This window comes from Cricetulus griseus, chromosome 5 (genome assembly GCF_003668045.3).
Source record: "Cricetulus griseus strain 17A/GY chromosome 5, alternate assembly CriGri-PICRH-1.0, whole genome shotgun sequence".
Classification (NCBI taxonomy): Eukaryota; Metazoa; Chordata; class Mammalia; order Rodentia; family Cricetidae; genus Cricetulus; species Cricetulus griseus.
The window spans coordinates 6,478,206-6,492,775 of record NC_048598.1 but is presented as its reverse complement, the minus strand read 5'-3'; the positions used below and the strand labels follow the sequence as shown (position 1 = coordinate 6,492,775).

General features: G+C 41.4%; 1 protein-coding gene across 1 annotated transcript in view; it reads left to right on the top strand.

Moving 5' to 3' along the window:
* Ush2a (usherin) overlaps positions 1 to 14,570 on the top strand; it is a 641,642-nt gene that overhangs the window by 93,342 nt on the left and 533,730 nt on the right. The window contains exons 9-10 of the mRNA XM_035445085.1: positions 6,508 to 6,703; positions 8,996 to 9,126. Of these exons, the coding sequence (XP_035300976.1) occupies positions 6,508 to 6,703; positions 8,996 to 9,126 (327 nt within the window). The remainder of the gene's footprint in view (positions 1 to 6,507; positions 6,704 to 8,995; positions 9,127 to 14,570) is intronic.

Here is a 14,570-nt window from a genome sequence, read left to right as displayed (position 1 = left end):
AATAGGCAGAACCTGGAAGCATCCAAGAAGTCTCTCAACTGAAGAATGCATAGAGAAAATGTGGTACATTTATACAATGGAGTATTACTCAGCAGAAACACACACACACACACACACACACACACACACACACACACACACACACACACACACACTGGAATCTTTAAATTCTCAGGCAAATGGATGGAACTAGAAGAAACCATTCTGAGCAAGGTAACCCAGTTACAAAAACACAAATATGGTATGTACTCACTCATAAATGGATTTTAGGCATAAAGCAAAGGATTGCCAGTCTACAATCCACACCGCCAGAGAAGCTAGTAAGCAAGGAGGACCCTAAGAGAGACATACATGGTTCCCCCGAGAAGGGGAAAGGGACAAGATCTCCTGAGAGAACTAGGAGGTTGAAGAGGCAGGGTGAGGAGGACATGGGGGGAACAGGAAGTTTGAGTCTGGGGAAGAATAGAGGAGAGCAACTTAAGAGATACCATAATAGAGGGGGACATTATAGGTTTAAAGGGAAATCAGGCACTAGGGAAATGTCTGGAGATCTACAAAGATAACACCAGCTAACAATCTAAGCAACAGAGGCAAGGCTGCCTTAAATGCCCTCCCCTGATAATGAGACTGATGACTGACTTATATACCATCCTGTATCCCTCATCCAGCAGCTGGTCGAAGTAGAAGCAGACACCCACAGATAAACACTGGACTGAACTGGAATCCAGGTTCAGAGAAGGAGGAGTGATGAGCAAAGGGGTCAATACCAGGCTGGTGAAACCCACAGAAACAGCTGACCTGAACAACTGGGAGCTTTTGGTCCCCAGACTGATAGCTGGGAAACCAGCATGGGGCTGATCCAGACCCCAGGAATGTGGGTGTCAGTGAGGAGTCCTCGGATATCCATGGGGTCTCCTGTAGTAGATCAGTACTTACCCCTAGCATCGGTGTGGACTTTGGGAGCCCAATCCACATAGAGGGATACTCCCTGAGCCTAGACACACGGGAGACGGCCTAGGCCCTATCCCAAAGGATATGACAGACTCCGATGACTCCCTATGGAAGGCCTCACCCTCTCTGGGGAGCAGTTATGTGATAGGTAGGGTTTTAGTTGGGGGGGTGTCAGGGGAGGGAGAGGGAACTGGGATTGACGTGTAGAACAATCTTGTTTCTAATTCAAATTTAAAAAAATGGAAAAGAAAAGCAGTCAGAAAAAACAAAAAAAGAAACCAAACATAATAGATCTTATGGCCACCAAAGATGAATTGCTGATGGCACACGTGGCCAGAGACAATGAGACAAATGACAAGACATGGTTCAGCAGAGGAAGATGAACTTAAGTTCAGCAGACTTTAGATGAACCCAGGGGCTGGAATAGAGCTTGGAAGTACAGTTTGAAAGCAATCTGCAAACCCACAGCTGTGGGTGTGTATGGTCTTAATTTAAAATTGGGAAGAATAAATAGTGGCTGAGGAAATCTGTGGCAAGATTATCACTAATAGATGGGGCTTTTAAATTTTGAAATGTGGTTTCATAGAGGCCATTTTTTGTGCAAGTATGTGGTGATATTATTTGTACTGTGGGTAAATCAGTAGTGTGTCTCTGTGTTCTTAAAGTTGGCTGTGTACAGAAATGAATCCTCCCTTATCTAGAAAATAAGATTATATTCTTCATTCTGATTTTAAAATCTAAACCTTACTATGAATTCATATCTATATTTGTATTTGCATTATGTTTAAGTTGAGATGTGTGCTTTTGGGCACTGAAAACATTTATTCTTTTCATTGTAATAAACATATCCCAAGATGTCAGGTCTTTACTATGAACTTGAAGCAATTCAACAGAGTAGTTTCTATGTGTAGAAACAGGCTCATGGGTTGCTCTGATGTGAAAGTAAATAGCCATCCTAGAGGCAGATTTGTGCTAATTATCTTGATGAAATCTTATGACTGTGGTGTTTACAGTGTTAAAATCCCCAAAATGGCAACTGTGTTTGTCTTCATCAGGAAACATGTTACCCTTTAAATCTATGTTGTCAAGCTGTATGCCAAAGGAAGCCTAGCTGTTTCAGTAACAAGTAGTGACCAGGATCAAAACCATCCCACAAGTCTGTAGCAAAACTCCTCTTTAATTGAAAACATCAAAGAAGCCAGGTTTGTGTTTTTGGAGACTGATACAGCATTTAATTCAGTCTTGTCACAAGGCTTTGTGATCATGGCTTGTGGGTTGAAAATAAGGACAAAAATATCAAATGAGAAAATAAAAACATCTCGATCAAAAGCAAAAGGGAAAAATGTTGTTTCCATGGACATCAGAGGCCTTCTTTGGCTGGGTCTGCTTGCTCCTTCAGCTCCAGCAGGCACTTCCCCAAACCCAGCCTTCGGCTACTTTATGGAACACAAACCACACTTGTGATCAGTGTGAAAAGGCCACATGCCTGCATCCTTACTGTTCTCCACAAACTTTTATCAAGAAAGTACAATTTGAAACATCACCTTGGGGTGAGAATATTCTTTCAATAAGATTTTTTTGAAGCAAAGCAAACCAAAACAGCAAAAAAGAAAAACAAATTTTAATAGAAAATAAGCTTGAGGTTGTTTTCTTGTAGTGAAGTTTTGCCTTTCCTTAAATTTTTACAATGCAACAGGTTTTTGTTTTTTTTTAACAAGTATAGACATGAGCATGTTTGCATGGATGAAGACATGAGCATGTTTATATGGATGAAGACATGAGATGGTTGCATGGATGAAGACATGAGCATGGTTACATAGATAAAGACATGAGCATGGTTATATGGATGCTGGGCTTCGGCAAGGCAACTCTAGGAATGCATTTTTTTCATTCAAATCCCTGGAATCAGAAGTTGAGTTTCCCTCTGTTGTTAATTTTATCTGAGTAGAGTGCGTCTCCCCAGTCCTAAGCCTCTAGAGACAGTTGCAGCCCGTTGGCATCTGATGGCTCCTAGAAGTTTCTGCTGCTTTAGATACACATGATAAAAATCACCCAGAAATAATGTACCCTCATATTTTACTTTTTGCACTATTTTGTAGATCACATGGTCTGAGCAAATCATGGATCAGTACCTTGAAGGTTGCAGAATTCCCTAAGGCTTAATGACAATATTTCACATTGCACTGGGTTATGTATTCTGTTGGAGCCATCCAGACTTGAGGTCAAAGTCTCTGTTGTGTGTTTTCTCCTTCCCCTCGTCTCATTTTCTCCTTCCTCCTCTCTCTTCTTCCTCCTTTCTAACACCCTCTCTCTCCTCTCTGATATCCTGCTCTTTGGCCTTCTCCTCGATGTCTTCCTCTCCCACACCTCTTCCACATACCATCCATTCTGTAGCCTCTGATTTTGAATTAATGTCCTCTAGGGTTGATTTTGGACATTTCTCCGGAATCACCCCCATCCTATGATGACTTTTAGTCAGTGGTAAGATACTAGCTTACCTTCCCTTTAGAGAGCAAGAAACTGGGATTTACAGTGTAAAGTGGATTTAAGAAGTAACTTTGTTCAAGAGCATTGATGGTGTCTCCTAACCTGTATAATTCTCAGGTTCTGATGCCATAATGATGGAGCGCATTGGTAGGCCTTATCCTCCAAGGGCCAATCATGTGCCCATGGTGTTTGTAAACTGTTTGAATCAGCACACAGTGAGCAGACCACTAGGGACTTAGCATGACAGTCTAGCACGTGGGCACAGTGTACAGTGATCTCACAAGAGTTCTTGCTATGTTCCTGTTGCCACATGCCTGTGACTTCTATGCATGGAGAGCAGTAAGATCCTTTCAAGAGGCTACTTGAAGTTTATGGTTAATGGTTGCACAGTGGTGCTCAGAACATTAGAAGTCTTTCGTTCTTGCAGTCAAAGGGCACTCAGTCCTGTACCTGTTACCTAGCCAGCCTCAATCACAAGTCTTCCCTGCAGTCAAAGCACTCACTTCTGTATCTGTTACCCAGCCAACCCCAAGGCTCCTCCTGGCCTACCACAGTCTCAGTGGCCCCCCTTCTGCTTCATCACCTGTGTGGCTTCCACATGTCATAGAGGATGTGCCATGTTTGTGGTCTGTGTCGATTTACTTCACTTAAGAGGAATCCCACCATTCAGCTGGAAATGATATGATTCCACTCTTGTTGTGGCTGAATACCATTCCCTGTGTCCATAGACCACACTATATTTATCCATCTTTATACTGATGGATGGAAATTCATTTTAAATGCTTACCCTGGGGGTTAGAATATTGAGAGCACATACCTCACATTACAGAGGCCTCTGTTGCAGTCAGTGAGTAACAATAACTATACTTTCTGATGTCTAGCCTGCAACTAACTCCAATATTCTGAAATAAGTTTGGTGTATGATTATTTTCAGTAAGGAAAAGTTTAAGGACTCTCCCTCTTCTTCCTTCCTTCTCTCCCTTCTTTCTCTCCCTTCTTGCTTTTATTCTTTCCTTCTTGCTATTATGGCATGGTGCCTGCCTCTAATTTCAGAACTTGAAAAACTGAGCCAGGAGGCCAGTTTGGATTTCATAGTGAGTTCATTGCTAATCTGGCCTGCATGGCAAGACTCTATCTCAAAAAAATCAGGTGGCTAAGGACTTGTAACTAGCAGTGTTTAATTGTGTCTTTGTTTTGCTAAATAAGTTTGTTTTCTACATGGAAGTACCTCTTGGAGACTGATCTCACCATAGCTGATTACAAATACTGTGTGCAAGCATTAGCCTGCTATCTATTGTGCCCCAAATGCTTGTGAGAAGAGATCTCTTTGGACATTGGTGTCAGAGTTAGATGCCAATTTTCAATTACCACCGTAGCAATACCTGTCTGCTCCTATGATGTAGACAGTGTGTGCAGTATAAAAAAAAATAGCTATCTAGCATCTCTTGGGAAAGGATTTTAAGGGAGCCAAGGCAGCAATGCAGAAGGACAGCAATATGACACAGGTGTCACCAGAGGACAGAGGACAGAGGTATCACATGGCCATCTCTAGACAACAGTGGGAGAAGGAAAAAGGCCAGATACTCCATCCTGTGACATAGAAGTGCTTATGGCTAAAAGGATTTCATCACTATAAGAATATTATAGAACCCTGAAAACTGACTGAAATACAAGGGCACATTCTTTATGAGTAACTACAGCTCAACCCCCTATATTTGAACATTGTGACAAGATGTTTATGTAACATTCATATTTTCTTCTCTGTTTGCTCCCCTCTCAGTTCAGTAGAAAAATAAAACCCTCCAGGCTTTGTTTAATGTACGGATGTTCAGTATATGGTGCAATAGAAACACAACAGAATAGAGAATTTATTTTTTTGTTTGTTTGCTAAAAATATAAAGGGAGAGTTTGCTGAACTCCATACAAATTCAAAGAGAGATTGTCATTTGCAGCTCTTTGGATTTATTTGCCCTAAATCATCAATGGTATTTATTTTTTTACTTCCTTCCTGGACATAAACAGTTGATGAGTTTTCAGTCCTTGGATTGCTATCTAAGCTATGCACAAAGGATCAGTGACTGATCCCTTTTTTTTTTTTCTGAGACAGGGTTTCTCTGTGTAGCTTTGGAGCCTATCCTGGCACTCGGTCTGGAGACCAGGCTGGCCTTGAACTCACAGAGATCCGCCTGCCTCTGCCTCCCGAGTGCTGGGATTAAAGTTGTGTGCCACCAGTGCATGCCTCCACCCCATTTTCTTTTTTAAATTTTAATTAGAAAGAAAATTATTTTACATGTCAATCCCAGGTCCCTCTCCCTCTCCACCCCCCTGTCCCCTGCCCCCTCAACTAACACCCTATGTATCACATACCTTTTCTGCTCCCCAGGAGGGTGAGGCCTTCCATAGCAGGTCTTCAAAGTCTGTTGTATCCTTTGGGATAGGGCCTAGGCCAACACCCGTGTGTCTAGGCTCAGGGAGTATCCCTCCCTGTGGGATGGGCTCCCAAAGTCCATTCCTATGCTAGGGATAAGTACTGAACTACTACAGGAGGTCCCATAGATTTCCAAGGTCTCCTCACTGACACCCACGTTCAGGGTTCCCATTTCCTGTCTCAGGCAGAGAAGTGGTTGTTTTGTTACCTCCTCAATAGTGCCAGCTTCTACAACACTTACAACATGGGTGTTCAAGAAACAGAATGAGCATGGTGATCTGCACGTCAAAGCAATGGAAGCATGTCTTAGGCATACCAAAGCATGGGATGAGATAAAGGCCTTCAAACACTCTTCGAAGTGTTGTCTCTGAGACTCTTTACAAAGAGAGAGAGAGAGAGCAACTCATTTCCCAGTTCATTGTGAAGTTTGAAACTATAGGGGGATACATTAATATTTTAGCACAATTTTAAAGGTTGTAGGAAAATCCTAACCACGCCCTTTTCTGACTTATTAAACAGTCTTAAAGACAAAGCAGTCAGAGGTTCTTAACTTACGAGTTTTAATTTGACAGTCACTGACAGTGATGGGCACGTGAATGAAAACATGGTTCTGTATTTCTTTTGTCATTTTATCATTCCAGTGTGACCGCTGTTTGCCACTTTACAATGACAAGCCTTTCCGCAGTGGGGATGGTGTTCATCCATTCAACTGTAAACCTTGTCAGTGCAACAACCATGCCAGAAGCTGCCACTATGATGCTTCTGTGGACCCATTTCCTCTTGAGCACAGCAGGGGAGGAGGCGGAGTCTGTGACAACTGCCAGCACCACACAACAGGTAATCCCACATCTTGAATGACTGGCTCAGCCTGTGGGGCCATGGGTGTCTGTGTCTAGATGCATGATATTTTAAATGATGATACAGTTATCCTGTTTGGGAATGAGCTCTCATATTGTTAAGTTTGAAAAGAGAAGTTGTTTCATCAAACCTCCATTCAGAAATAGTCCTTCATCATATGTTTGCAGGAAGGTGTTGCTCTGAAGGGTTTCACACCAGTGACCAAACAAGTAACTTGGATAACTTAGCCTAGCTCAGTTTGAATGCATCCTTACAGTAAGTTACTTGTGTTGCTTATATTCCTAGCTTCCTTGTGTCTGGCTTCACACATGTGTGTTTTACGTTTACTCAGACTTTGCCCAGAAACCAATAATCTTTTTAACACTTTATCAATATATGGACCAACAAGATGTCTTATAGGAAAGGGAGCTCACTGGAGAGCTGGAAAACCTGAGTTGGATCTTCCAACCTACACAGTGGAAGGTGAGGAATGACTCCTGAAAGTTGTCCTCAAAACCCCAGAGACACACAGTAGTACACAATGTTCAACACACACACACACACACACACACACACACACACACACACACACACATACACACACACACCTCACACATACACACACACACACACACACACACACATACACACCTCATACACACACACACACACACACACCTCACACACACACCTCACACACACACACACACACACACCACACTCACACACTGCAAAAAGGTCATAAATGTAAAAGATGATTCACATTCTCTGTAGGTTCTATGATAAGTAATTCCTAGCAGTTATTAAAATCACTGTTTTCTGCAAAGCAGTATTGACATGGAAGCAGAAGCAGGCAGCCTCAGTATTTGTGAAATATAATACCAATATAATGAACCCTAAAGTGTTACCCTGGGGCATGAGTGAATGAATTACATAGTTATTGCTGACCTAAAGTAGACAAGGTATGGGTGATATGAAGATGAGTATTCCTGTGATGATCAGAAAAGCAGCTTCCAGAGTGGACATACATATTGAGTCATCAACACATATGAATGTCAGTATTCTAGGAACATTGTGAATTTATTTAATTTTTAATTAATTAGAAGCTAATATCCATAGGAATGAAAAATTGTTGATTACCTAGTTTTCTGATATTGGGTTCATTTCTAGCAACATCTGAACAGAGTGTATGGATTTTTAATGGGAAAACTGATAGTCTGATGGTTTACCTCAGCCTCTGCCAATGGTTTTGGGACTATCCACACGGACTCTGGAAATTACTCATAGCGTAGGTTCTTATTCATAAAATGTCAAGCGGAAAGGCTCCTTAGTAAACTGAAAGGCATAGGGTACGTTGCACACTAGAAACATCAGGCTCTTCTAATACTTATTGCAAGATTAAGTGGCATGTATAATTATAATTTCCTTATCTGATATTTGAAGTACAAAGTAACTAGCAAAAGTATTAAAATGTGTTAACTGCAAAAGAATCCATCAGATTGGCTTTCTCCAATTTGCCATAGTTTACTTCTGAAAAATACATCTTTATAAAAATTTTTGTGTGCATCTGTGTAATCACGTGGATATATGTGCTGATCATGTGTACGTGTGTGCTGATAACATGTATATATGTGGAGGCCAGAGGTTCCATCAACTATTTTCCTCAACCACCCTCCACATTGTCTCTCTCTTCTTGGAACTCACTCATTTGGCTGGACTGGCTGGTCAGTGAGCCACAGGGACTCATCTGTCACTGGGTAACTGGTGTGTGCCAGCCCCTGTGCCTGACTGGTTCTGTGCATGCTGGGTAACGGATTCAAGTCCTCCTGCATGCACAGCAAAGACCTTACCAACTACACTAGCTCCATGACTCTCAACAAACATTTGTAATACAGCACAGCTGCTTCCTTCCGCTTACGTAGATGTCATCTGCCATGTGTGTAGCAAATCCTCACATTTTCCTTTAGAAATTAGTGCCTGGCCATAGGGATGCAATTTTAAGTTTAGAAATGGATTCTTTTTAAAATGTATGCTCCCTTCCGAAGCAAAACTTCTCAGAAATGTGGTATCGCATACCAGATGGGCGTTTAATGGAGTAAAGCACCATTTGGAACAGGTTCACTGCTTCATCTGCTCCAGATCACTAAATTGGCAGGTAGAGATGAAAGGTGCATTCAAATGGACATCCCGAAAATTAAAGAATTCCCTCAAAGGAATACAGTCTTTAATCTTGAATCATGCAGCCGATTGTAATGAATTATGAGTCATAATGCATAACCTATCCCAACACAGGGAGAAACTGTGAGTCATGCCAGGATTACTTTTACCGACCCATTGGTGCAGATCCCTCTGCCCTGGATGTCTGCAAGCCCTGTGACTGTAACCGAGCAGGGACCAGAAATGGTGACCTCCTCTGTGACCCGGTGAGTTGCTTCAGTCCTGGGAAGTAATGGATGGCTCTCCTGCTAGCGATCAGTTTGGGACAGTCGGCCTAACACACACACACACACACACACACACACACACACCACACACACACACACACACACATACGTACACAAACACACACACACACATACACAATACACATATACACATATACACACACATACACACACACACATACATACACAACACACGCATACATACACATACATACATACACACACACACATACACAAACACACACACACATACACAATACACATATACACATACACACATACATACACACACACACACACATACATACACAACACACGCATACATACACATACACACACACACGCGCGCCAGTGCGAGAGAGAGAGAGAGAGAGAGAGAGAGAGAGAGAGAGAGAGAGAGAGAGAGAGAGAGAGCTTGTAACCTCAGGCACAGCCCACTCTCCTGTATAATAACTGACAACTTGAACACATTGCATTCCAACAAAAGACTAGATTTCTACAAGCAAAGCCACCATATCCTTTACGCAGAAGATAGCATTTTGTAGAACATTTCCATTGATTAGACAGTTTTCTTTCCTTCTTCCCAGCATTTGTACTTTGCCTGCCCAGACAAAACTCCCCAGATTTTATTGAGTTATCAAGGAAGGCACCCTGATCTTGAAACTTGAGTTTGCTTTTCTGATTCTTTGTTTGGCAATATCACCATTACCTCATTGGCTTTTAGGGAGTTCTGTGGACGATGTCATCTGTAGAACATTAAGTTTCCTCTACCACCAGCCAAATGTATGCTTATGAAGACATTGCTTTTCATCTTGACAATGACAGAAACAATGGGGAATGCTGTGGTCACTTATAATCTCAAGGATCATGCTTTCTGCTTTCTTTAAGCAAATACATGCCATTTTTTGTATACCTTGAATTTACTATGTTAGAAACTTCATTTGGGGATTGGAAAGAGGTGAAAAAGTTAATAAGGGAAGGGTTTTTTTTTTTTAAAAAATCAAGATTTTACTGTTTTAATGTTATCACTAATAACCCTGACAAATTGATGGTGACAGTTGTCACCCTTCAGTGCCTAGCCATTATTGCCCCTTGCCTGAGATAATTGATCTTGTCCAAAGTTGGAGAGGCCTTGGGTGTGATCACAAGGTGGTATGGTAAGACTGTTGGCCATTGTCACTGCTGTGGGCTTCCGTACCCAAAGCTGCAAGGCTTGGCTGACTGTGCCAGTGTGCTGTCATCTCCTGACAGGTGTATGCCAAGCTGTTCCCCTTCCATGGGTCTAACACCCTTCCTGTTGTTGTTATCGGACTTGCAGCCTAGTATTCTGGGTAAATCCAGAATGGTGACTGTGAGCATAGCTTTGGGTGTAAGGGATCCTTTCTGACTGACTTTCCAGAAACCACCCAATCATCCCAAGTTTAGCTTCTTTGGCAAAGAAGCTAATGACAAGGCTCAGTAGTACACTAGCATGAGGAACTGAGTTCAAATCCTCAGAACATGCCTAAAAAAGCTAGACATGGCCATGATCATGCCTTTAATGTTAGCATTGTGTGGTGTGGGATGGCTCGGGGAGAGTTTCTGGAGTTTAATGGCCATCAGTTTAGTTCCAGGTTCAGTGAGGACCCCTGTGCCAAGGAGTAGATAGGTGCATATCACAAAGACACACACACATGCACAGGCACACATACTCCCAAGATCAGGATATTCTCAGAAATAATCAAACCACCATCACCCTTACTATTGCCATGCCTCTGTTCCAATGTGCCATGGGAAGCAGGCAGAAAGCAATCAAATAATATAAAAATAAGAGGTCTGGGTTTATTTGTCAAAGTAAGTGCTATGGAAGAAGCCAGATGAGGTAGGCACCCCAGGAATGCCATTTTAAAGAGGATTATTTTTATTTCATTTGTGTAAGTAGACATGTCTTGTTGCATGGTTAATACTTGGCATAATACCTGAAGGAAATAGTTAGGTGGTGACCTGAGGCAAGAGGTCCAGGTGACCCTGTCTCAGCCTCCTGGATGTTGCAAGTATAGAGCCACCACAACAAACAACCTTTAAGTTTTGAACATATATATTTAAATGTGTACTTTTCAAACAACAATCAAAACTCACTATCCATATTTCCTCGAGAAAAAAGAGTAACTATATTTACTTTTCAGCCCTTCTAAACTCCTCATGGGCAAATTTTATATTAATCTGTTGATCTCTAGAGGAGCCAGCAGGTACACACCATGTACCCTAATTTCTTCTTACTGAACATCTGAGGATGCCCTGTGTGCCTCTTATTTAAGTCACCGTGCAAATTCTGTTAGTGTCCAGAACTTCCCTTTAAGGAAGTGTTGTGTGAGCTGAATAGTTGAAGATTTGGGATCTTAGTTTGGATGCCTTCAAAGTCTAAATTTTGATCAGGTGAGAGGTTGTGTAAAACTTTGATTCATGCCATTCCCATCCCTTGGAATTCCAAGCAGAGATACCACTGCCAGGCTTCCTGTGAGTCTCTCTTACTTGGGTTCAAAATCCAAAGCTTATGTAAAATATCTGAATAAATGTTTCCCAATACAACACTCTCCATGATATGCTAAGTGTTGCTAATAAATTCCTTCTGAATTTTTTCATCTTCTCTTCCTTTAAATTAGGTTACAGCGCTTTTTTCCCCCCTGCCTTGTTTTAGGAGTGAGGGGGTGTTATTGTATAAACCCTTCATGCATCTTCTACTTTCAACCAAACAGAAACTCAATTTATTTTCCCACCTGAAGAAACCAAAATGTAGAAGAATTATATTAATTGAATGCAAGACTTCAAGAATTAGATAATGAAAAAAAATGTCCTCCAGGCATAGAGACTAAATTCTGTAGTTCTACAATTTCCCCAGATGGCTTCCTTGTAAATATGTCTATACCAAGCTACGGAAAAGGAACTAAAGGGTTTCAGGAATCCAAAGGAGTCACAGCTTCAGAAAGAGGAGAAGAACACAGAGGAGTCATGCCAGGGGTTCACAGAGTATGTTCTTTAAGTCTTCACATGAATGTTCATCATTTTATGTGTGAAAACCTGGGGAAAAAACCAATGCGGCTTAAAGCTGGACGCAATGTGGAGTCAGAACTAGATTGATCACAGTTTATTAAGAAAGTACTCACACAATGGAGCCAGTGATCAGGTTTACACTCGATGCCTGCTCTTTTGCTCAGCCAGGCAGGAAAGGGAAAAAGAGGGCCACGTACCTCCGTCTCTGATATTTAAAACCTTGCTAAGTCACCACCTAGCGGGCGTGGTCAGCGTCACCTGTGTCCAGCCCCAAAAGGGTATGGTCAGCATTTCCCCTTACAGTGGGTGTTAAAGATGAGGGAGCTTAGCAGTCATAGAAAGCCAGAAAATTGCCAGGCATGCAACAAAGTAGAACACATCCCATGATGAAAATTTAATATAACAATAATAAAGATAAACAAATAAACTAAACTGTTTCAGAAGCCAAGTGCCACATACAGTTGTCAGGTAACAATATTGCAACAAACATCCTAACTATTCTGGATGCTTTAAAAAAACGCTACACGGGGAAGTAGAAGGTTGGAAAACAAGACTTTACATAAGAAAACACTGAAGTGTATGCAGTGAAAAATGTGCTGGCTGCAACTGATGGGGTAACTATCTGTTGAACGACATATTAAGAACTTAGCATCTTCGCAATAGAAATGAAGCATAGAGATAGAAGACGACTGAGAAAAGCAGAAGGAGGCCCAGGTGAGCTGTCAGGCAAATCTACAAGACTAGTGAAACTTGATTCCCTGGGGGAGAGGGAGTGGGGTGCCACAGACAAAATGATACAAAGAAATAATAGCTAGAAATCTCCAGAACTGTATGCAAAACCATGAAGTCATAGACCCAAGAAGGTCAGTAAAACTCACAAATAAGAAATACAAAGAAAGCTACAGATAGGAATATAATCATCCAATTCCTCAGGACTGTTGTTTCCTCTAGTGATAAAAAACAAAATGTTCAAGTGTCCCAGGAAAAATGCATATTACACACAGAGAGATAACTATAGGAGGACAGCAGACTTCTGCTAACACAACCCAAGTGAGAAGACAATGGAGGACCTCTGGAAACACAGAAAGCAGTGGCACAGCTTAGTCAGGTGTCCATGGCAGCCCCTTTTGAGAAGAAGATGAAGTTCACTTGCACAGTTCAGAAACTTACAGGCAGGACTGCACCACACAGAAACATTTTGTAAAAGCACTTCAGAGGAAGCAAAACTCTATGTGTTCCATGGATCCATACAGAGAAAGAAGGTGCTCCAAAAACTCGTGACTATTGTGAACTCCCTTTCCTGTATGTTAACTCTCTTCTATGGGAAAATACGACATTTAAACCAAATCAACACCTCCTTAAAGAGATTGCAATGCGGAAAAATCCATGGCAATGGTAAAAGGGAGAAAGGGAAGGGCTACCAGGGTCTTAGGCCACATGTGGAATAATTTTTTTCCTTGCAGGTAGGCTGTGTAAATATGTACAAAAAATACTACAGGCATAAAATGAAAATTACATTCAGTAAGCCATTGTGGACATCAAATGGATTCAATAAATTATCATGATAAAAATTAGGAGACAACAGAAGAGGAAGCCCAGGCTGATGATTTTGAATAGGAAGAAGATTGTGGGGAGATTTGGGCCATAGCAATGACCATGTCCAATTTCCCCATTCTCATAGTCCTCTGGTAAATGAAAAATTGGAACCACATGTGGTGTAGAGGAAGTACAGCTCAGGTAGACAACACATAGGCTAAATGTAAGCTGTGGGGAAACGGAGCTCGCCAACAAGAATTGGAGGAAAGCTGCAGTGCCTTTATTAATTTTAGGACACACAGATTTTACCACAACAGTTTCATGGAGGATACTAATGGCAATTATATATTGCAAAGTGAATTGTTTTCATTTTAATCATATGCCCTACCAATTCTTAATGTTTGTGTGCCAAACAAAACAACTGTATATAGAAAGCAGCCATCAATAGAACTGAATGGAAAAATAGAAAAAAAAACCCTCAATTTCATTCAAAAACATCAATACCCCTTTGTCTTCAATAACCAAGGAAAACAAATGGACAGAAAATCAGTGAGTATATAGATTACAGCAATACTATCAACAAAGTTGACCTCGTTGACATTGAATACTCAGTCCAACAACAGCTGAGTGTCACATCATGTTTTTGAAGTCTGTGGAAAACATCTACCAAAATAAACCCAATTCTGGGCCATCAAACACACCTCAGTAGACTGTAAATTATTTGAATCATATAAAGTTCATTAACTGATCAGATAAATTAGAAATAACCTGAAGATCACAGAACAGTCAGAAGGGAGATCAGGAGCCAGGATCAGACCTGCAGTCCCAGCCCTTGGAAGGCTGAAGTGGGAAGATCA